We start from the raw sequence: 25,339 nt of genomic DNA, 5'->3' as shown, positions 1-25,339 counted from the left end.
CAGATAAAAATGTCAGCAAGAAACACATTATATATAACTGTTCGCTTAACTCTTCACAAACGGTCCTAGCGATACTCAAATGATACTTTCAACGTAATTCTCGTCATCTGGCTCCTCTGTGTACGTGCTAGAGTGTTCATTTCCTTGCTTGCGAACAAGCCCTTGTTGATTTCACTGTTGTCGATGATGCCACACACCCACAACCTTTGCGAGGTCAGATGAGGTCACATGTTGAACTCTGACCTTATTACATATTTTGTCAAGGTCGAAAATAAACATTTCTCGACTCGTTGGCTAATTTCGAACTGTATCTGTGTAATATGTACAATAAATATGTAGTACTTATCTCGGGAAGTAATGCAAATAATTTTTACGTCATAGCTTGTGTTGTTGTTCAGTGCGCACGTGGTTTGACCGCGTGGCGTGTAGAGTTCGCCATTTTGTTGTGGTTTGCAAGAAGGGCCGTGTTGGGCGGAGTGGGTTTCTGATCGAAGGATGAGCGATGAGGACAGGGATGTGGACGTTGAAAGTGACGTGAGTTGTAAAACAGATTCTCGTCTTTCAATTAATCCATTCCTTGCATTTCTAAAGACGCTAGTATGGGTCAGATGAAGGGTAAAGTCTGATCCGTACGCGTTTGTACTTGCAGGAAGACGACGATGACGGGAGTATCTGCCTGGATTCGCCAACGTCGGGATCTCAGGCTTCTGGCCCATATTTGAGTCAGGTAGTCTGTACGGAAGCTGACACATTTAATGCTTGCTTCGCTTCTGTCAATTTCTTTATTTGTAATGTGGGGGTAAATTCGCTTATGTTTTGACAGAAGTGCACGTGAATAGCTAATCAGCGACAAGACCACGTGATCATCTAGCTGTCAGTTTGTGATCGAGCAACGGGAGATGTGTATATTGATGCATGCAAATGTAGTTTAGTTGCATATTACACCTACAAGGTTCGGTTCATCACCTTTGTGATTGTCTGCACAAATGGATATATGCATAGTAGCCGTTTTATTTCAACTCGTGCAGCTTACTGTGTGACAGATCCAGTGACGTCACATCTGTATGTAAACAAATACCAACATGTGTTAATCTATACCACTTGTCAATCATGCAGAACAAACACTGACATATATGAACTCAATGCAGTGTACAGTTCACGAGGGGGGAGGGGGGGGGGGGGACTGTTGCATACTTAATGTGGTTCATAAGGTAAATATTTCCAGAAGAAACACGCCCATATTTATTCCTACTAAAGCAGTAGGTGATATTTCTTGTGGGATAGTAAAAGGAAAGAATTTTGTCAGTAATAGTGGCGTTTGAGGCTGAATAAAACCTTTCAGTGGTATAAAAAAAGAAAATTATAAAAAGGAAAGTTTTTTTCATATATTTATTGAAGTACGCAATTAACCAAAAATGCAGTTTGTAGAATTTCACAGATGACAATTATACCTTTTTTCATTGTCACAAATTATGTTTTTGTGTGGTCTTTCATGCTTTTTTTTCCACCAATCAAATTTGTTCTATTTTGTATTTTGTACTTCACTGTTGATACTAGATGCTAACTTTTACAACCAAATTTAAGATATTTTCATCTTTATAAAGCCCTTTGGATCTCTCTCGGTAGTAAGAACTAATCTGAGTCTTGTTTCCAAAACTTGACAAAGAGGATACAAAGTGCAGAAGTTTCAAATGTTTCAATTGTTGTTCAGGTGGCTCCTCATTGTGGAGGTAGTTACTCCCTAAAGAGAATCGAATGGAGAAAAATATGCATTTGATGTTAGTTTTATCTTCTGACAGTTCAAATAATTGCCACTTGACATGGTTGAGAGGTTGCCCGAAATAACAAACATTTGCATAATATTCAGCCGGTCAATAATCATCACAATTTTTGTGTTACATGCTGTAGAGATGATGTTGGTTTACACTGTTGTTGTACACGACACTCATCTTTTACCCAGGCTTTCCTCTCAAACGGAGATTATGCTCCCACATGTATTTCTTGTCAACATCAGTTTACCATGAAACATGTGCATATAGAACGTGTGGATACGGCATTCATACACCCTAAGTATGCAGTCAGGTAGCCTAGTGGTTTAAGCGTTTGCTTGTCAAGCCAAAGACCCGGGTTCTATTCCCGACATGGGTACAATGTGTCAAGCCCATTTCTGGTGTCCCATACCATGATATTGCTAAAACGGCATAAATGTGCAAAAAAGCGCCAATATGTGCGAAATTCTTCATATCTTCTCAAGCAATATTTATTCATTCATTCCACCATGGCTGCTAAGGAAGGGAGATAATTAAAAGGAAGTGCTCGAGTATTCAATACACTCAAGAAGTTATCATAATCCACTCGTACTTGAGTACCCGGTACCTGGTAACAGTTCGAGCCCTAGGCCCAGTCCCAGTAGGCAGTGCAAATACCTCCTGATTGTGGGTTGAAACAACAGATTTTGCCTGAGTGTTACCTTTCGTTTGGTAACACATCACCGATGCTTGATGGCTTTACCAAAATGGGAAATGTCCTTGACCTGTGTAAATTTGGGGTTTCCTCTCACATTGAGTAAAATATTGTTCAAAGCAGCATCAAACTTAACTCACTGATGCCAGTAACTCTACGTTCTAAAAGGACAACATATTTGACCCCAATACCTACTTGATGCTACAATACATGTTGTTGTACAGCATGTCTGAACTTCTGTAGTATTGTTAGTCAGCCATTTGTACCTGTCCAGACATGCATCTTTGGGCATCTTTTTAGCCAGATTAAGTCTGATTGTATAGTCTTACTGGACTGTAACAGATGTAACACAAGTCTGGAAATGATTTCTTTGTTTGTTTGTTGTTTAACACCGCATTCAGCAATACTTCAGCTATATGACAGCGGTCTGTATATAATCAAGTCTGGACCAGACAATCCAGTTATTGATATCATGAGCATCGATCCAAGCAATTGGGATACAGTGACATTCAGCAACCAAATCAGCTAGTCTGACCATCCGATCCCGTTAGTTGCCTCTTGCAACAAGCATAGGTTGCTGAAGACCTATTCTCTATCCAGATTTTCACGGGTCAGAGAATTACAAATTATCTGAGTGAAACACTTTTGAGTCTGCTGGCTTGAACATGGATCTTAGCATAGTCTTCAGTAGTGTTTGGTGTTATAAAGCCTGTTATTTGCTGAGCTTTCTAGACAGAACCAAACTGAGGTTTCTGACTGGTGGTATAAATCGCAGACTGATATCACTACTTCATCTTCCAACGTAGATTAACTGAAGTAAGCTTGTGATGGTGATTGTGCAGCATGAGGTGAATTATTTTTACCCTTTATTTGATTTGGCATAATGGATTAAGTGAAACAGGTTTTTCCAGTTGTGATATACAGAAAATAACTTTTCACAGGGAAAGAAAGAAAGATGTAGCCCTGTAAAATGAGCGGAAACTTTCACTTAAGTCAGAGAGACTAATAGCAACATCTGACTACTTAATAGTCACTCTTTAATTATGATGGCTTGTAGAAATCATTTATAATATAACGATTCACTAGGATCAATATCCCATCAAGATGTTACCACTAATTGCAGTCTACTTTCCACGAACCTGTCTCTGGACATCATTTTCAGTTGATCTCAATGTTGCTGGACTTGAGCATCAAAGCTTACTAGACTAAAAAACTTTTTACTAGACTCGTGCTATGGAAGAGTGGTTTAAGTCACGGACTGTATTTGTAGTTGACCTTCTGATTATCTTTGGAATGAATTTAGGTTATTTCACAGTAGTTAGCCATACAAACAATTTATTCCCGTCATGAATCGTAACTTGATGCCTGTGTCCATGATTCATGCTAAGTTATGCCTTGAATAGAGGTTATGTTTACTGCAAGGCTGACAATTGGATAAAGCAGTCAGTATCTGCACAACCACAACCACATGGGCCCTCAGCCCAGTGTGGGCAAGTACAATGACTATTTATAGATCTGATCACCAACTCACACTGACAGTAGCCGGTAAATTTACTCCACTAGTGTCAGCACTAAACACGCACACTGATTTTATTGATATACATTGAATATAGAAATGCCTGTCCATCGCAAAGTAAGTTGTAATATTTTATGTTTAATAATCATTGGACAGAATAGCGGTATTTTGACTATGTTAGTAGGAACTGAACTTTGGAAAGGTTATGATGATGAACAATTGTTGTTTCTCATTGTTGATTGTGATAAAGCTATAGGCTAGATGTAATTACTGGTATAGAGTCATGTGATTTGAAAATGTTGAAAGATTTTTGGTGGATGATTTGGTAATTACGAGTACCGGTAGTCTTTTTAAGTTTGTTTCATCAGATAAGTTTTTGATAACATGACAGGAAATTTTAGTAGAGTTGTAAAAGAAACTAGAAATGGCATGTGAATAATAATTATCATATTGTGTTTCTTTGAAAACAACAAAGCAATTGTCTAACTTTGCTATGGACCCAAAAGATATTAGCCCCGTAGTAAAAGTCAAGAATAAGTCTGCTAAAAAACATTTGATTCTACTGGCCTGAATGTGACTATAAGGGCCGGTTTCTGTAGATTTTAATGTTCTTATTGTACTGTTAATAGATGAGCTTACTAGACCTAAAAGAATCTCCTAAGAATGGGGTGTGGTGAGAGCAACTGGGGATATGATAGTGGGGTTTGTGTGGTTGATAACTTTGTGTTCACAGGCCAGTCATGTGTATCCGAGTTGCAGTGGCTAATCAGGCCATGTAGGTTCATGATGATCAACAGGGAAGGGATTCAGACGGGCACAATAGTGATGTATGTCACACCAACATGTCACAATCAGAGGCTTGGTCTGTGTCTGTCCTGAGTGAATGCAGTTTCATTGAATGAACAATTCACCCATTATGCCAGTGTATACTGACCAAGACATATTCATGTATGTTAATGAAATGATTGGTGTTATTGCTTCAGTAGTGTTGTCATGCAACCAAATTGATAATAATACACTACTTCCCTGGCCAGTAGGGGCCTTGCTGTCATCAGCACTTAGTAGGAGAACGTATATTACTTTTTTTAAAGCACATGTATAAGAGACGTAACAATTCACAGAAATATCAATGTTTGTTGATTATTTTTGGCGCAATATAACATGATCTCATTTCTTGACACATCAGTATGATAATATCATTTGTTTTTGACTGTTGTGACCTTACTTTAGGTAAATGTACACAGCCACAAAGTGCATCGTTACATCTGAGACTTATGTATCTTCATTCTGTTATGATGGACACTCTGGACCCATTCTCTAGCATGGCTTTTCAAAAAAATATTGTTCAAAGTGACAACACTAATAAAATTATATCACACCAATCAAATTCCACTTGCGTATGAGAGAAGTTACCGTCAGAGGGGTGCAAAAGGGCAATTTCATTAAGGAGGCTTTCGTTAAATATGATGGCAAGGTGCTTATGGTAACTGAATGGAGATATAATACCCTGCATTATCAAGGATGTCCCTGCTTGTGTTATGTGCTGTTATAGATTTACTAATATCACTTCATTTGTACACTTTTTTCAGCGGTTTTGTATGGTGTCCTGCATGTTTGAATATGTTTTGATATAAATCCATTGTTAGAAGTTGTTCCAAAAGATCTTGACAGTGTGTTAATTTATTTGAAATTCATCATTTCTTCTTTATTCTTGTTTTATTATTAACCACGCTATTTATGCATCAGATTGAAATTCTAATTTTGTACATATTTTATTTTTATATTTTGGGGGTTATTTATACATTTTTGTCCAGATTGTTTGTTGCTGCTATAAGACATCAACATCATCCCTAACAGTAGAGCCCCCAACAGGTGCAGGAATCCTGCATTGTTGGCTCGATGCTTTTTTGCATAATACTCACGATAATTTTTTCATTGTATCATCAATTGCAACAAATAAAACTCTGGCTGGTTATTTTTGGTTTGTGAATTGTATTTCAGTCACGAAAGTCTGGAAATTAAGTGTTCCTTTTTTAAAACCTATTCAGTTAAACCAATTCGCTATTCAGTTACGTGTACAATCTTACAAGAATAAAATTAGACCTGAACTACAAATTCTATGAAAAGACAGCTTACATGTGGATATGTGCTAGCCAATCACTGACAAACTATTAAATTTAATGTCTTTGACATCGGCGCAGACCGACTTTGCAGTGTTTTTTGCCTTTCAATTCCTGGTTCGGCTTATCTGCGGGTCATATCATTTTCTTTCGTATTTCAATGGTCAAGTTATCGGCTTATCTACGGGATCGGCTTATCCGCGGTCATATACGGTATGTTTTCCTAGAGGGGGATAAGTATTGTCCTTAACAATAACATGTATTGTTTTCCAAACAAGTAAACATTTATTGGGCATTAAATGTGGTCAAGAAAAAGATATTAAAACTACATTTCTTGCTTAACTTTCAACAAGTAAGCGATGAAGCATGTAAAAAATATAGAAAGTTCCAAATTTTGATAAATACGAATGTATCTATCAGTTGTGTTCAGGAAGTATTGACTGTCAATTTTTCTCTTATGTAAAAATATATTGAGTCAACACTTTGAGCTACCCAAGTTTGTGTGAAACCATCTTTGCATTTCTGTTGGACACAGTGATGCATTCATTGTGGTGTATAGCTCAGTTGTCACATATCCTCAAGCCACATATTTTGGCATTTGGCCAAGGTGTAAACATGGTTGACAAATGAAATTCGTCTAAGGATTCAGCTGGTCCAGTGCCCCAGAAAACCCATTAGTGCCACTATAAGGTTGATCAGCAACTGCAATGAATATCTGTCCTAAAAAGCTGTCAAGGAATTTAACTAGGATTTGAAACCAAGTGCCCCTAACTGACAAATTGGGGGGGGGGGGGGGGGCTGGCTGGCTGTCCGTCTTTAGCCAAGTTGTGGACCATTGTATTTGTGGAACTCTGTAATTGTGCCGGTCAAATTTGATTCAGTGAAACTCACAAGCATGATATGGACTGAATTTAGATTTGAAATTACACCATCATCTTTCCAATCAGGCGATGTATCAGTAGAATAGTCATGTTAGAATTACTAGTTAACACTTCACAGTATTTTATTCTATTCATGTTAGCCTGCACACATGAAATAACAGGAGTCATTGCTCTGTCACAAGATGATGCACATGGTAACTGCCTTTCACTGAAACACAAGTCAGCTTCTTGAAATAAGACATTACCCCAAGGGGTAATAGAAACTATCTGAACTGGGAAAGATTTCATCACAAAATCAGTATTGGCAAGGTAATATGAATCAAATGGTAATTCACATGTTATGAATATGAAACTAGTCTCTACATGACATGAAGGGATTTATGTCTGCGCATGGGGCTGTTAATATCAGTGGTAATCTGACCCATTTCTGCAGCATATATTGTATCAAATACAATGTTACAGTGTAGTGTTAAAAGAGGTCTGGGAAAAAAGAACTTTAAACAATCCTAATATTTGTACAAAATAACCATTTTTTATCAACTTGCCTGCCAAGGGTACTTTGTTTAGAATATTAGATGGGACCCTGAAGCTTGCAACAAAATATTAACATTCATTTTCTGAGCTGATGGCTACCCAGAATTATATACAGCTGAAGTTAGTTAATATGTTTGTAAACTTTGAATGCCTGTTCTGATTGTCATTGTTGTTCTTCAGGCGGAGAAGCGGGCGCACCACAATGCGTTGGAGCGGAAACGCCGGGACCACATCAAGGAGAGTTTCCACAGCCTCCGTGACTCCGTCCCAGCCTTGGAAGGGGAAAAGGTCTCGGTAGGCATGAACAAAGTACAGAGCAACCTGTGGAATCTATTCCCAATCTTTATTTTGTTTGTGTGTTTAGCCCACTAGGACCAGAGGTCAATGTGGGTTTTATTGTGCTATCCATCAAGTATAATTTCCAGGGATAATCCTAGGTCTTTTAAGGTCTTAAACATTGTGCCATGGACCTACTGTCTATGTACTGTCCCATCCGATGCTGGAAAGAGTGGGGCCCCATGGTCCCACCATCACAAGGGCACTCTTTAAAAAGTTGGTCAAGGAACAGAGATTTGCTTATCTTCAGAACTTTGAATAGAAATTTTTTTGTGGAATTCGACAGTTACTGCCACATGTGCTGTTGTTTTTCATATATTCTATTGGGGAGAAATCGAAATTGTCTTAAAACACTTGCTATTCCTGTAAGTTAGATGACTGTCTATCAGGCTATGTGAGAACTCTACCCAACATGGCATTAGCCAACCAGTGCAATGTGACTCTTTGGTGTTAGAAACAGTGCGCCCAAGTGACACACATATGAAAGTTTTTGTGTAATTATTGAAATCAAAGCGGCAGTGATGATGCATTTACAATGAATGCCATTTTTACCCAAAACTGATAAGTCATGTGGAAACAGTGACAAATAAGAATGACTTGTATCGGATCCCATCCATGAAATCAAAATCGGTTTGTATCTGATAAAATTTGGACCAAATTGGCCTTGTCTCTTCCTAGAATTATCCCTGCATTGATGGATAGTTTGCTAAATTAGGGTTCATGTTTGTTAAGCAAGTATCTACACAGTGAAGCCTCATTAGTCTGCACCACATTACATCCTTAGAAATTCAGGAGGGTTGAGAGGTTTTTAGACTAGTCCCTCAGGACTAGTTGACTTTTTTCATTATTCCTCAGAGTTTGTTGCTAGTCCTGCTGGAAAAAGATGAACATGCTTTATTCAGTACCAATTTGCAGGAAAATAGAATCCTTGAAAACTGGTTCAGAATTAAAACCCTCAAATGCTACTAGTCCATGAGGAATACCATCACTGGATTTTTACCTGTACTCTGTACAATGTTGTCATTTTGGGCTGCATTATTGACATCACTGTTGGGAATACCTACATATAGACATTGGACTAACCCTGCAAACACTGCCTCTGTGGTCTAGTGGATATAGCGTCTGCCCAGAGAGGGGAAAGTTGGGGGGTTCAATAACTCGCCAAGTCATACCAAAAGACGTTAAAAGATGGTACTTGTTGTTATCTGCATTAAGGGGCTAAAGGGACTGGTTGGCTCGGGAGTCGATATACTGTGTCTGAGTGGGGTATTCGTGTCAAGCTTGAACATGGTATCTCAGTGGGCTAGCACTATTAAAATTGGCATTAGTCCAGACTAGTGCAAGCAGACACACACGCACGCACGCACGCACGCATACATGCATGCATGCATGTCGCTATATAAGTGCAATAATCTTGGAACGCGGCGTTAAACCCCATTTCACCTCACCTACTCTGCACACTTGTTAATCCAGAGTCAGTGAGATGTTTCATCCAGTTTAATAGGGTTTCACTGTGCAGATATTGCCAATAGTAATCATTGGAAGAACAGGGTTTCTAGACAACAGAATTTCAGTATATTATGATTAGTTTATCACAACTGTTTAGATTCTGATATATCATGATATTGGTAGCTGTCTACTTCATTAAGCATTGTATTCACTGACTAGCTGCAAGTTGTATACTTTTCTATGGTAATGGACTGTAGTACTGTAATGCCGTGGTCAGAGCATTCACAACAGTTAGTTACCTGCTGTCACAATAATCATTGCATCAAGTTGACCTGCCTTTTACACTATCAACCAGTGACACTGCATCCAGCCAGTAAGCTAGGTGCAAAAGTAAATTCTAAATCTGGTGCAGAAATACTATACTTGAATAGAATTTCTTATTTTAGCTCATTGTAGTGCAGTGTTAGCCTTTACTGAAACTTTCTAGCCATGTGTAGGTTGTTATGAGGTGTTTACCATTGGTGTTCAAGGTGTGGTATTTGTTGAAACGTTTATTTATTTGTCATAAGAAGAGCATTTGAAACCACAAGTCCAAACCCAGCTTTAACACACAGTTGGTTGTGAATTGTAGCGCACAAGTTGAAATATTTTGTGTTCGTAAAATTTTGGACAAGTAACCTTTGTTCTTACAATAAACTTTTTAGCAATTACCACGAAATTGAAGTTAGCCATTTGGCAACTGAAAAGTCATTTCTTCCTGCCCAGTCATCAGTGAATACTTTTTAACAAACTTACCAAATTTCCGGATGTCTTACCATCAAACTGTTTCGAAACTGACGAAAGATGTGTAATACTGTCCTGTCCTTTGGTGACTTTTGGGATACATGTGTCTTGTCAGGAAGTGATTTCATGTTCATTCTGTACCACTGTCTTTACTCTGTGGCTTGTGAAACAGAAAAGTATGACGTTTTTGCATTCTTTTCCAGGAAACAGCCCCCATGCCTTCGGTAAGAGTCAACTGACATGAGGATCAGGTGGTTATACAATATGTGACCTGGCTGGTTGTGTGTCATCGTACCCCGGTGGCGTGGATCGTTGTTCATGCTATCAACCACTGGTTTGCCTGGCCCAAGCTCTTTATTTACAGGATGCCGTGATAAAGCTGTGATATTGCTGACTACGGTGTAAGCCAACAATCGCCCACTCAAATCATCAAGTTCAAATAAGTACAGACTGAGTATCAGATCAAATTAAATTGTTCAAATATGTATTAAATCAAGTTAAATTTTTTAAGTATGGAAAGACTGACTGTCAAGTCAAGTTGTATTGTTCAATTAATAAAAATCAAAACGAGTAAAATAGTTCCATTAAGGAAAGGCTTGAGTCTCCAAATCATTGTGTAAAATGGTTGGAATAAGCAAAGACTTAGTATCAAATCATCAAGTGAAATAGATCAAATAAGTAAAAACTGAGTATTAAATTGAGTTAAGTTGTTCAAAATATGTAAAAACTGAGTATCAAATCACATAAAAGAGCTCCAGATAAGCTTTTGGTGTTGTGGGTATTTTACCCATGCATTTTAAAATCATTGGGTATCAGAAATTCTGTTTGGGTATTCAAATTTCTGTTACCCACTAGTTTTTACACATGTGGGTATTTAAGTTAAATATTTAAAAACACTTTTCATCTAGTCCCTGCAAACTGGTGTCGTGTGGGTTTGAGAGCTTTATAGGACAATACCACGATACTTCCACAAGAAAGTGTGATGACAAATGATCATGATGTAACTGTCATCCTGGAGTTTGGCAAGGTTGACGGAATGCCCGTTTATAATTTCAAAATAAGTTGCTGATTTGCTAATTGAATATGCAGAGTTACTTCACAATATTTTGATCATACAAACAAGTTTTATTTTTGTAGCGTATCTGTAATGTTCGTTGTGTATTTGATACGATTTTATTTTACTGCATATTTCTGCATTTCTGATGCATATTTTACGCAGATACGCAGCTTATCTGGAGCTGTGCATAACACTCTTCAATTAAGTAAAAAATCGATATAGTAAACACTTAGTATTTCTATGGTTAGGAAAGTATATGAAATATTTGACATGTTAGGGCTTTAGAAATTAAAGCGCTTGTACACTGACTTCACTGTGTGTCTTATTCAATACTCCAGATTTACTATTGTTATATGAAAAACTAGGATGTTCTTTAGCTTCTTTTCAAGATTTGAGTCGTATATCTTCATCATCATACTTAAGATTTGCTAAAAGAAAAAAATAGAAAAATAAATTGGAGAATCTCCTCTAACTGTAAGGCCTTGGAAGCTGAATCTGTGGTATGATGTGTAGCAACACAATTGGATGCAGATCTGTTCATTCCAGTAATAAATATTTTTCAAAGAAGGAAGTCGGTAAAAATAACTTGGAAAACACTTTAGAATTTTCGCCAATATGTAGGTAGATGATGTAATTTGGACATACTTGTGGTATTGCAAGTGGCAAATGTTTGTTAAGTTTTATATGCAAAATATATTCAAATTTTGGAAAATGTCTGGATAAACCTTCTCAAAAACACAAGTCCCAGATAGCTGCAAGGATATGTATCACCATCTCAGTATTTTGAGTTGAGCTATCTTCAAACGACAGACAAATATGTAACAAATGGTTGATAATGTGACAGATAAAACGAGGAAATTTCATATTGTTACGGTTGGTATGCGAAAATAGAATGTCTTTTGTCTCAGAAACAGCTTCATATACATTAAACATGGTAAACAACTAATTAGTATGAAAAGAAAAATCAGTTTGAGCTCAAAACAAATCTAGCAGGTGAGCAACAGTGCCTTGGAGTTTTTGTGTGTGAATGTTAGACATCATATGAGTAAACTGAAGGTGAAAACCTCTATTATTTTCAGCAACTTTGTTCTAAATATGGATGTTAAATAACAGTATGCAAAGCACAAGTATCACTAATCATTTGAACGTGAATTTGCAAGCAACTGCTGTGGTGCAAATGCCTTAGACTGCGTTCCTGTCTGGATATGTCTGTGAATAAGCAGAAACTGACTTCACCTACATACTTTAGTCAAGTTGATTATTTGGTCGCATACATTGATGTTAAATGGCCCAAGATTGGGAATTTACAAGGAATGTAGCTCTTGGGGGTTTGCCTGGGCTAGTGTGCCATGGCTTTGACATATTTGGGGAGTGTCATGAAACAGGATGGCTTTAAGGTTTTGTCAGAATTTGACCGCCATGACCATAAGGGATATTTCTAATGGCTACTTTTCAAAGATTATTGACATAAGAGAATATCCTTTGATGGACTTCTTCCAAATGTCCCTGGGAAATTTGTTTGAGGAGATCAAAGGTCATGGTCACAAGATAGAAGAAAAATCAAAAACTCGGAGCTGCAGATAAGCAGTGTATTTGCGTAAAATACCCCCCTCAAAATATTTAAAACCCAATTACTTTCAATTAACATGCGTACAGAAACACATGCATTAAATGATAAACTCAAATGTATAAAAACAGCATGCGTAAATACCCAATAAAACTTTTTCAGCATGGGTACAAAGGAGCTAATTTCCAAAACACAATTATGAGCTAATTAACTTTCTGAGTCAAGCCAATATATTTAGAACAGTTATGTACATCTAAAACATTATTTGCCTTTTTTTAAATCTTAAAAAACCCAATAGAGTGATGAATAGATGAGTGAAAAAATATTGGTTACCCAATGAAAAATGTAATAACCCAATTAAACTCAGTTGCTCAAAAAGTTATCTGGAGCTCTGCAAACTTGTTTCTGGACACATTCTAAAAAAAATATTTGATAATACCAAATTCCCTGTATTAATTGCCCCATGACAGGTTCTAGACCAGTTGGTGAGTAATCTTTATGAACACCCTGTACTTGTGCCAAAACCTTACATGGCAGTCCGTATTAAGTGGAATGGCTAGCAAAGGTCAAGGGCATCTGTGTAGTTTTTAAGTAGTCACATGTAAATGAGAATGCTTAAGGAGTTTTCACAATTGATGGAGGCCAATGCTGCACATTTTGAAACCATGCCTGCATATAAAGTCATGGTCACTCTCAAAGTTTTAGTTATTTTCACTAAAATACCTTTCCCTGCTTTTATGTTTCCGTCTTGTGCAACTAGCAGTTATATGGTAATGTCAAGATATTTTATGGATTTCAATTTCTTTATTCTATTATGATGCGACGTTTCGGTATAGTGTGACAACTACAGTCTCAAGTCCCATGACATACAAAAGTAGGCGTCAAAGTGACCCCCATTAAAGAATTTTACGGGTCCTTGCGGACAAAATGAGGGTTCTGTAAAGTAATGAAATGGTTAAGATAATTACTTGAGCTTAGAATGAATCAATGATCATGCAGACAGTGATCATGATTGACGGATGAAATAACAGACACCCGTACCTGCTCTTGATGTGCTGTAGGTACAATGTATATTCTTTACATTTGTGTGTACTTGATGCACATTTGTGTGTTGCATAAAACCCTGGATAAGGATCTGTACTGAAATATCATGTAACAATATAAAGAAGTTGTCATCCATAAGGTATCTTGTCTTGACAGTTATTGACCAACTTCTAAGAATGCCAATCAAACATTTTAGTGGTTATCAGATTTGAATACTTGTGTATTTCTATCAACAATTAGTTTTAATTGAATTCTGCCTGGGGACATTTAATATACGAACTACTGTACTGCCCTTGGGAATGTCCTTGAGATACGTCTTACTGGTATTGAAGTTCAAATTCACTCCCATGATAATCCAGTTCCACCTTTCCAGGAACTAGGCCGGAATTTTGTTGCATGATTGTAGCGCCACCAGTGGCTATTATGAGTTATGTCCCTCCTTAGACACTCATACTAACCAATCAGATTCTACCATATTCTATCATATTACTTGCATTTGCTTCAGACAAAATGGCAGAAACCCAGTCAATACGATCAGTTCGATAATCAAGATCTATATTGTAATAAAACAGGTTTTACCTTGCGTATGCAATGAAATTATTATAGTACCTTGATTAAAAACATGAAAAGATTTGGAAAATTTCTGTTTATACCGAGGTGATGGTACACATGCTTTGCAAATTCTGCAATCGACTGAAATCTGCACGGCAGTTTATGAACAGGATGTCCATTTTGTTATGAGATTTTGATTGGACTACCCAGAAACTTGTAAGTCCAGCCAAAATATAACTACAAAATTCAAACCTAATTCAGCAAGGGTGGAAACTGGACTTTTATAATCAGTTGAGTCCCCTGCCACGGGAAGATGATAGCTCAACAAGCGTTTACTGTGGTAAGATGATATTTGGTACAAGTTATCCTTAAAGGAGGGCATTGATGCTTTAACGTTTTTTGTAACCTTCATGGAAGGTCAAGGTGACTGGGATGGACATTGTTGGTATGGAATGAGCCAGCACCCATGTTTGCTACTCCATAACCAAGCATGTGGTTGATATCAAGGTACTTGATTGCGCTCAGGTTGTAGGCATGTATTTGCCCCAACTGAAGGAAATGGTATTAGTGGGCACCGTGGTGGTATGTAATGAACTCCGGGGCCTCTGGAAACAGAGGTGAAGGGGCTGCTTTTGTTTTTCCAAGTTCTTGCAAACACTTTCCTAGTTGTGAAAAGTAACTCCATTGTTCATTGCCAGTTAGTATTGTTCAATCCTAGGTTTCGGCAGTGATTACAGTAAAAAGTTGTACTGGTTAAGGTAGTTGTGAATATCACAGCAAGGTTGGAGTAATTAAAGTGTTGATATGGGTCTTTGGTTGAGATGTCATGTCAGTATTTGTATTTATCATGATTCTGGGGTTAGAAAAATTACTGCTCCCCAGCAACATATGTTGTTCGTAGGCAACGACCAAATGGGTTAGTGACTTGGTTGATTGCATGTCATCGAACAAAGATGAATCATTTCTCTCAATGTCAGTCACTGGATTGTCAATTATTTATGGGCTGCTTGAATATTGCTGCGTGCGGCGTTTAACAGCAAACAAACAAATCTGTTCGCGGGTCACCTTCATTTGTTGATGTGTGCCTGGACAGGAAGTGACATCACATCGAACTAGAGATACTGATGACATACTTTGGAAAGGTGGGTAGAGGCATGGGACTTTCTGATGTTAGGTTGTGCTGCATTAGGTCAGGTCTTCCCAGCATTAATGTATTTAGAGGGGAAGTGTATTACCTGTCCCTTATTGGGCCAACTTGAGGTATGATACTATCTGGTTTTATCTGAAGTAGTCAGGTGTTTCCCCAAACTTGTGTTGTCAGACTGGATGTCCTTGGGGGTATATTTTGTATTCAAGGTCTTTGCAGAAATAGTTGTGATTGGGCTGCTGATTTGTGTTTTGCAAGAGCTTGCAAACACATCTAGTTTCCTGACAGGAGAGGTAGTCTTCACCGGACCAACAGATTTGCTTGGTGCAGTGATGTAGGTGCAATATTGCTGAGTTGGGCATAAAACCAGTATCACCACAACCAATCATCTCTTCTCAAGTAGTTGACTGGTACTTAGTAAGTGTGATGTTTGTGCCAGGTTTCCCGGGCACAGATTCTGAAGAAGGCAGCAGACTATATTCAGTTTATGAGGAGGAAAAACCACAGTCACCAGCAAGACATCGAGGACCTCAAGAAACAGAATAATATCCTTGAACAACAAAGTAAGTCTAGCTTGATTTGCACCACATCATATTACAGTGTGTGTTTAATGGAAGAGATTTCAGGTAGCCTAGTGGTTAAAGTGATCACTCATCACACAGACAACGGTGGTTCAATTCCCCAAATGGGTGTAATGTGTGAAGCCCCTAAGGATGCTGGATCAAATAGGTTCTAGGTTTTGGGGCCTTGCAAGAGCCGACTAATGCATCAGGCAGGCCTCAAAGTTTCAATTTTTACCATTTAAGCCATATGGCTACAAGTAGTTTTTTCCAGGTAGCCAGTGGTAAAATCAAGAAGTCAAGCCAATATTGTAGGTAGCCAAAGGCATTTGAAATGATCTTTTATCAAATAACTATTTCATGTACAAGTCATAGCATTAGTCTTGGAATTGTATATTCGTGGAAACAACTTGAGTTTTGTTATTTGTGACTCGAACAACGATGCAGTTTGTTACTAGATTATATAGGTATATCCTTGCTTATCCAATAAACTACCAACTAAAATAAAATACTAATTACATCAATATTTATGCATTTCGGTTGATTGTTTACTTTAGGAGGAATTATTTGCGAGTACACTTAGTAGCAGACATGTTTATTTTGTGTCTTCATATGTGTAGCAATAGAATTTAGTCGCCACAACATATTTTTCAAGGTAGTCATTTGGCTACCTCTGAATTTTAGACAGTAGACAAATTGAAATTTAGGTCGCATTTTGGTGACCATTTTAGTCACAACTTTGAGGCCTGTCAGGTGGTCATGTTTACTGACTTGGCTAATTGTGTGTCATTGTATCCAGATGGCTTCAGAAGGTACTCTTTAATACTGACTGGCATCAAACCTAATTCCCCTATGTTCCCACTTGTCTACCCCATAGGAATTCCGGGTTAGAATTGGTCTCCAGAAATCTAGTTTCGTTGTTAGGGTTGAGCATATGGATTGGGTGGTCAGGTTCGATGACTTGATTGATTGTGTGTCATCATACCCAGACGGCCTGGATCGTTGCTCACAATATCCATCACTCAATTGCCTAGGCAGGATTATTTAGAGACCACCGGAGCTGGAATATTGCTGAATGCGACATTAAACAACAACTAAATCTCATGTTTCTTCTTTGAATTTCAGTTCGATCTCTAGAAAAAGCTAAATCCACAGGAGCATTTGCCTCACAGACTGGGGTCAATCTGCGTGGAGGACAGATGCCATTTGATGGTGGCTCAGAATCAGAGAGCTCTGATGTAGAGGACAAATCAGCAGGGAGTAGACGTAAGAAATTAAAGACAGCACCCAGCTGAGGGACATCTGTCATATGACGTAAGGCAGCAAATCATTGCTCGGGATTTTATCCTTCACATGTTTGTGCAGGTCAACTCTATGACAACTGATTCGTGCAGTCTGGTACAGGACATTAGGAGATGGATCGCTGCGTGGAATTAGCTGTGTGTAGGGTTGACACTCATTATCATTTTACTGTTCAGCTTCATGCCAACTAGGACATTTACTTGCCAGAGGAATGATCTCCGTGCCGGAGAAGACGGAGAGTAACTTGTGAGTTCGAGAGGACTGATCGTAACTTCAGTGGATTCAAATGGGCAAACTAAAGATCTCAATTTGGTCATTTTATTAGGTAATTCCATGAATGGATTTTCTACTGTTTGCAAGAAAGAGCAATATGGTTGGTATATTTGTGTTTTATGTTTTTATCACTTGAAAAATATGCAACTGTAACAAGTGTGAGAAAAATGTTGCTGGAAACCTTTTTAATTTGAAGAATGTACATCTTGAAAATCAAATTTAACATCAAAATGGACCATATATTACCCACCTTATCTGATGCACATTAGTAACATAAGGGTTCTTGTCATACAAGATGATGCTGATGTCTGAAGTAATTTCCATTCCGATTATGTTGTCATGGTTATGTCCATGCCTGAAAAGGATTCAGCTTGCTCAGATGCCAAGTAAAACATAATTCTAGTTGATATGCCACATTAGAGGCAGTCATGTTTGAAGAAGTATGTTGGTGTTTCTGATATTACTCCAGTGTTGCTCAAACTGATTCCTCCCCCTGCCCCCCCCCCCCCCCCCCCCCCCCCCAGCTGTCAGGGTATTACCGACTTACAGACAAGCAGTTACCATGTGTGCTTTGTTATTGGACCATGGAGCTTAATGAATGCTTCTAATACATGTTGCCTTTGATAGATAGCAACTTCAGGTTTTACTAAGTGTTTGTCAACCTTTTTTATAACTGGAATTAGATCTGTTACAAAAACTTGAGAAAAATATTTCTAATGCCCTCTGTCTTCATGATCTTATGAAGTATCAAACCATGAAAAAAGCACTTTTTCACATAACGGCTGTGATATGCAGTTAAGGCTATGAGATGTATTTGAAGCAAACTACTCAACTTTTGATAAGGTTATTCTGAGTGGCTTCGTTCCAAGTTAAACAAAAATACATGATTCAATGATATTTTGTCCTCTAGTGTGTACAAGGATAGGATAACAAAGTCCAGTACCCCTATCAGTTGTTGAGTGGTATGCAAACTTGATATGAAATGATAAACATACATTTTCTGTTGTGTTCTTATTGAAGAAGCTTTTGATGATGTTGAAATGTAGATGCATTGTACTAAACCCTGATGAAACTAGGTACGAACATGACCAGTTGCTACCTTTAGTTGTGATCAGTGCAGGTCTAGCGAATGTTCCTCTTCACAGTGGTGGAGTTCAGATACTAGAGCTCGTTTTAAAGTTCCCTCGGAGTTTGTTATATCTTAAGTGAACTGTAGATAGATACTTAAATTGTTATGTATACATTGTATTAATTGTTGAGTTCATGCAAGAACATTTTAATTTGGTTGTAGAAATGACATGTATGTTATACGAACAAGATTTTTAGTCAAGGTGTATTTATTTCATTCCCAAGTAGGTCTTCAGGTGTATGATAATACGGAATAGTATTGTACATGATAACAGTACGGTATTGTATTGGATAACAGTATGGTATTGCGTATGATAACTGACTTGTTGTTATCCTTCAACACGATTGAATCAACATTTCATGATTGATTAAAGGAATTTGTAAATGTTGCACTTTTTAAACTCCTTGTAGGATATACAAATATTTGTTAAAAAAGTTGAGAAATATTTTGGGTTGGGTTTGACTGCATCTCTTCATTATTCTGATATGGTGAAACTAACTGTATCAGATATGTCATGTGTAAATAAATCCATTGTAGAATATCCCTTGTTGATGTGACTGTCCACTCCATTTAGAACTCTATCCATGGTGAACATGTACCCCCTACCCAAGACTGCTGCTGCTGCTGAACTAGGCTGCTTATGTCAACCAACAACATGATACAATGTGGATATCAACAGGTCATGATACAGTGTGGATATCAACCGGTCATGGTACAATGTGGATATCAACAGGTCATGATACAATGTGGATATCAACAGGTCATGATACAATGTGGATATCAACAGGTCATGATACAAAGTGGATATCAACCGGTCATGATTCAATTTAGATATCAACCGGTCATGATACAATGTGGATAACAACAGGTCATGATACAAAGTGGATATCAACCAGTCATGATACAAAGTGGATATCAACCGGTCAAGAAATGATGTGGCTATCAACCGGTCATGATACAATGTGGATAACAGGTCATGATACAATGTGGATATCAACCAGTCATGATACAATGTTGACATCAACAGGTCATGAAACATATGGATAACAGCTCATGATACAAAATGGATATCAACAGGTCATGATACAAAGTGGATATCAACAGGTCATGATACAATGTGGATATCGACCGGTCATGATACAATATGGATATCAACCAGTCATGATATGACTTGGACAACTGGTTGCCATAGCATGTGGACAAGGAGAAGTGGCCTGTAACTTAAAAGATTGATGATCTCCTTATTCCATACAGGGATATACATTGTTAGACTGACCAGAGGTGCTCATCAGCGAATACATCAATCACCCCAAACACAAGAAACGTTAAGTATCATGCTTCTAAGAATTCACATTATGATCCATAAGAACATGTTACTTTTTTGTTTGAGTATACTACACAAACATATGAGAATGACAACATAGTGTAACCAGGGTTACACCTGTCGACAACATTGGACCTTATCATGTAGGAATGATGCTAGCATGAACCATGTTACACATTGCATAACAGTTATCACCAATTTACCATCAGTCCCTAGTTGTGTTGCCTTTGTGGCCACTGGTAAGCTTTATCGATACACTGGTACGCAACATGGAAGGTTGCTGAGTAACCATTGATGCTAACCTCCATGTTCCCATGCAGTATCTTCTACTTCTATGGGTGTATGTGTTGACCTGCTTGTAGAATTGTTGTAGGCTGATAACTAACATTGCTGCTGCTCTACATCTGACAACATAGACTTGGTGCTCAATATTCAAAGTATGATAACTTCCTTCAGTTGTCTTAAGCATGTTTCAGCTGAACTTCATCCCATCTGGAACTTCTCCTATCTGACTGGGCTGGACACTGCCTAGAGTTGTGCCTGGTAGCCATTAGCAGATTAGAGGCTTGTGGGTTTGAACTTCAAAGGAGCCTAGACATGGATCAGGTGGTGACTCAGTGACTTGGTTCATGTCATCTTACCCTAATGGTGTCGGTCGTGGATTATTTCAATCACTGGATGGTCTGGTCCAGATTATACACTTCTCAAAAAGAAGTAAAAGAACACCCGATTTTCACATGACCATAATTAATCTGTCATGGCTGGTGGGTAACCCTCAAATTGTGAGTGTTCTTTAATTTGTTTTGAGCAGTATCTAAAGATTGCCAATGTATAAGGATGCAATATTGCTGAGCAACAAGACTGAATGGGAACAGATGAAAAGAAATGTGTCCACTAGGCTGTATGGGCACATAGCCTATGTTGTAAGGTACTGCAGTAGGCTTCATGTTCCCTCCAGCAGCAGGTTTAGTAGTTTTTAATGTGAAGCAGTCATCACAGAGTGCAATGTTTTACCCTTGACAGCAGTGAGCTGCTCTGTATACTGGTCTAACCATGAGATTGTCTTCATCATATGTGTATTGTAAACTGTAGACTAAAGTGTTGATACTTGTACACTAGCCTTTGTTCTTTGTTTGATAGTGGTGATGAGGTAGGAGAGTGGCTCTTCTTTAAACCAGAGTTCCTTGAGGGGTCAAGCTAGTAACCTGACTACAAGCCAGCCTAGATATATGGAATTGTCAAATATTCAATTTTTTTACATACATATGTACATCTTTCTCATTCATCCATTTATTTTTACATGGACAGTTTTCATATCTGTGCCAAGTTGTTTCCCTTGTCTTCCAGGATCTGCTGTTTGCGGATTTGACTTGCAGATAGACTGAATATACGATACTTGGCTGATAAGCATTTGCGACATCCTGAAAGTGTTCTTTGGAATTTCCTACCACACAACGCTCACCAGCTGTGATATCACTGACACGTAAACAAATCAACAATCAAGTAGCCTTGTAGTTTACGCCTTCACTGGTCAGTCGAAGGTTCATTTTCCCACAAGGGTACATTGTGGGAAGCCCATGTCTGGTGTCCTGCGGCCATGATATTGCTGAAAGCTCACTCACTCACCCAATAATAACACATTTTCATTTTACATTTTCAACTTCATGTTCATAATTCAATACTGATAGTGTACGGATGCAATAAATGAATCCATCAACTTGGTATCAGGATGCGATAGATGAGGTAACCTAGCAGGAACTATTTTTTTGTAAGGTATTGCTAGGCAAAAAAGGAAACGCAAAAGTGCTTTTAGATGTATACCACTATACGTCATATAAATAATAAGCAGATAGTAATAAAATTTTAAAAAATGCCACACACATCATTGTCCTTGATCCAGGTTCTATATGGGACACTTGGAACAGATTTTCTAGATGAAGGTCACCTGTTCTCAATATTCTGTATGGCCACCATTAGAGTCCAAAACTGACTCCTCCTCCTCCTATGGATGCAATCAGATCCCGAATTGAGCCTGTAGAACGTTGACAGCTGTCGGAGGTTCTGGTTGTTGCTGATGTACCCGCAGTCGTTGATCCAGTGCGTCCCATAAATGTTCGACCCGTTAAGATCCACGGTAGAATTGGTCCTTAGCAACCCATGCTTGCTGTAAATGGCGACTATGCTTGTTGTATGAGGCCTGTAACGGGGTCGTGTGGTCAGACTCGCTGACTTGTTTGATGCATGTCATCGTATCCCAATTGCTTGGATTGATGCTCATGATATCAATCACTGGATTGTCTGGTCCAGACTCGATTATTTACAGATGTTCGATTGGGTTTGAATATGGAGACCTGAGGGACCATGGCAGAACCTGGATGTTGTGATGTGATGCTACCTGGAAGAACCTGGCTACAGATAAAGATGATTCTCCAGTTTGCAGTCAGCCGATGGCGTTGTTGCGTTGGGTTTCCGTCAGTCGTGACATGTTTTCGCTGTTCACTTGATGCAAGATTATAATGGCATGCAAATGCAAACCCAACGTTTTTATAGTCCAACAAGTGATGTTGCACGTGCATGATAGTGTGTTTCGGCACCAGAGTCTCACGTGATTGTGTTTAGCGATTATCCCATCTCTTCACTAAATGTCTGCAAAACCTCATTCTTTCCCAATAAATCAATCCCAGTCGATGCAGAAATGGCCAATTCAATTTTGGTATCAATTTTGTATTGATGTCGGCAACACTCTTGTAAGATATTTACGATTTTACTACTTTTGCCTTTGCCAGTTCCCGAAAAGTATAGACAGTGGTTTCTTGATGTGTGAGACATGTAAATCAACATGGCGGCAAATACGTTTGGCACAAGGGTATATATTGGGCTATTTCTGAAGTTGCTTTAGTTAATTGAAATACACTTACGAGCAAAAGAAACTATACCAAACTTTAACTTATATTTGTTCGTAATTAAAATAAAACTTATCCATCTAAACATAACAAACACGACTGTTTCTGTAAGGTCGCAATTCTGGTCACGGGGTCTCCTGCAAAATGACTTTACCGTGAAGGTTTGGTGCACGTGCAACACGGTGTTATTTGGACAGTTAGGGTATCTGTTTTATGTGGCACTCAGATCAGCACAACGACCGTGCCAAGGTCATCGAAAGAAAAGAGAAAATTAATAGGTTGATGACACAGGCTCACTGGCCAAACCCTGGACAGGTCCAGAGAGACTCCGTACGAAGACGCGTTATACAGTTGAGGAACAGCAACTGCCTTTGGACATCCTGTCAGTCTTATAAATGTATCGAGGAGACTACAACAAACTGGAATACCACAGCATAACCTTGAAGTCTCAACATCGACCTCAAATATTGAGGTGGGCACGGTCCGTCGGCCAGTAGAACAGAATCCAGCTCTTCGGTATTCACCTTCGACGGGGAGAGCGAACGGCACGTTGATGCATTCACGGGGTCGTTAGTTTGAACCTGAAAAATGAAATCTTAATTGTAAGATTATTTGACAGGGTTACCAAGACCAAAGACTATACGGATGGTGACTGTCATAACTGCTTGATGAAACACAATTTACGCTAGATATGGTGAGAAGCACTCAATCAAGGGCTCAGTTACATTGTATATTGTGAGGTGCGTCCATGCGCAGTGAATCTGACACGACAATAAACTCCAGTATGTCACTTTATTTGTGAGAGGGACACTCGCATTTTCGCATTAATGTCATGATTTAGAGTATTAGGACTGCAAAAGGCTGGCATAGTACAATTTTAAGTCCTAATATACAAACGGGGAAAACAGTTACTTTGTCTTGTAAACTAACGGGCAAAAGAAACGCCACCAAACAATTTTCTGGTCTAAAACAAAACAGACGCACAATTTAGTAACAGGTGATGTTTCATTATGAAAAAAAATAATTTGAAAAACGGTATTTGAAAGTGACAAGATAAAAAAACATGTTCTTAAAGTTCTGCAGACACGTTTTTCATGCTGGGTTGACTGTCCAGCATTCCATCACACCCGCAGAATCGACGTTGGTCTCTTTTAAAGTCCTGTGCCACATACATGGCTCAGTATTGGATGTGACCCCCTCCAGCAATGATGCAGGCCCTAACAAGACGTCGAACTGATTACACGATTCTCTTGACATCCTGATTTGGGATCCCACGCCATTCTTCCTGCAGGGCACATGCCAAGGCATCCCTCGTCAATTGCGACTGTTGACGTTTCCGAATCCGGCGTCCACGTTGGTCCCAGAAGTGCTCTATGGACGACAGGTCCGGTGATCTGGCTGGCCACTGTAATATGGTCACGTTGTTGGCGTTCAGAAAGTCGCTAGTGACTCGAGCTGTGTGAGGGGTGGCTTTGTCCTGCTGAAACAGCGTCCTTGGGTGTCGTTGCAGGAAAGGACGCAAAACCTCATCAATGTAACGACGTGCAGTGAGATTTCCGTCGATGATGACCAGATCTGTCTTCTGGTGCCCGCAGATGCCATCCCAGACCATCACACCACAACCTCCACTTCTTGGACGCAACAACGTGCCGTCCGTTCACCACGTCGTCAGTAGATTCGAACCCACCCATCATACTTGAAAAGCACTTTTTCTCTTCTGCCACTGCTGTACAGTTCTGGCCCATCTCAGTCTGTGACGTTGGTGTAGACACGTTAACGTCATGCCCTTTAAGGTCGATAGGCACAGAGACCATACAGGCGCCGCCGTCCACCAACGGTCCTTCTGCTGACTGGCTGTCCAAGGCTGTTTGCGGATGATGACATCACAGTTAGGAATCTTGGCCCACTTGCACCAAGCTATCTTAGCGCTAAGACTATTGTAAGCCTATGTTAAAGTATGGGAGTTCCGATCTTCTTAGCGCTAAGATCGCTTTGTGCAAGTGGGCCACGGACCTTAGGTGAAGCACCCGTAAATACTGGTCTTCCTGTGGGGTCGTGACCTTGGGTCTTCCACTCCTCGAACACCTAATCATCTCTATTTACAGGTAAGTAGCATAGTATTTCTGTTTAATTGAGCCTGGACCAGACAATCCAGAGATAAGCATGTGCAATTATCTAGGCAGTTGGGATAGAACGGCATGCATCAACCAAACCAGCAAGCGCAAGCCTGACCACTCGTCCCATTAGTCGTTTAATTCTTACGGAAAGACTGGGTTGCTGAAGATCAATTGTAAACAGGATCTAGTACTTGCAAAAACAACACAACACAGGAATAGTAAATGACACTTTACTTTCAGAAATGTAATGATACTTCTGCAAGACAAGTGTGCTGTGAAATG

The 25,339-nt window shown here is 38.9% G+C and overlaps 1 protein-coding gene across 5 annotated transcripts; it reads left to right on the top strand.

The window, feature by feature from the left end:
- The first annotated feature begins 419 nt into the window (after positions 1 to 419).
- Positions 420 to 21,147, top strand: LOC139444370 (protein max-like). 5 transcript variants are annotated; one of them, XM_071225323.1, is made up of 6 exons: positions 421 to 534; positions 650 to 727; positions 7,695 to 7,823; positions 10,286 to 10,306; positions 15,889 to 16,012; positions 17,135 to 21,147. In XM_071225323.1, the coding sequence occupies exons 1-6, from the start codon at positions 496 to 498 to the stop codon at positions 17,302 to 17,304; spliced, it is 561 nt and encodes a 186-aa protein (XP_071081424.1). In that variant the 5' UTR covers positions 421 to 495; the 3' UTR covers positions 17,305 to 21,147. The 5 variants fall into 5 exon arrangements, with proteins under 5 accessions (XP_071081427.1, XP_071081424.1, XP_071081428.1 ...); XM_071225325.1 differs by having other exon boundaries at positions 423 to 534; positions 7,695 to 7,808; XM_071225326.1 differs by lacking the exon at positions 10,286 to 10,306 and having other exon boundaries at positions 420 to 534.
- Positions 21,148 to 25,339: the final 4,192 nt, after the last annotated feature.

The sequence above is a fragment of the Haliotis cracherodii genome, unplaced genomic scaffold, assembly GCF_022045235.1.
Source record: "Haliotis cracherodii isolate W230 unplaced genomic scaffold, xgHalCrac1.p SCAF_5, whole genome shotgun sequence".
Classification (NCBI taxonomy): Eukaryota; Metazoa; Mollusca; class Gastropoda; order Lepetellida; family Haliotidae; genus Haliotis; species Haliotis cracherodii.
Note: the sequence above shows the minus strand (reverse complement) of the source record. Positions and strands in the feature narration are given on the sequence as shown.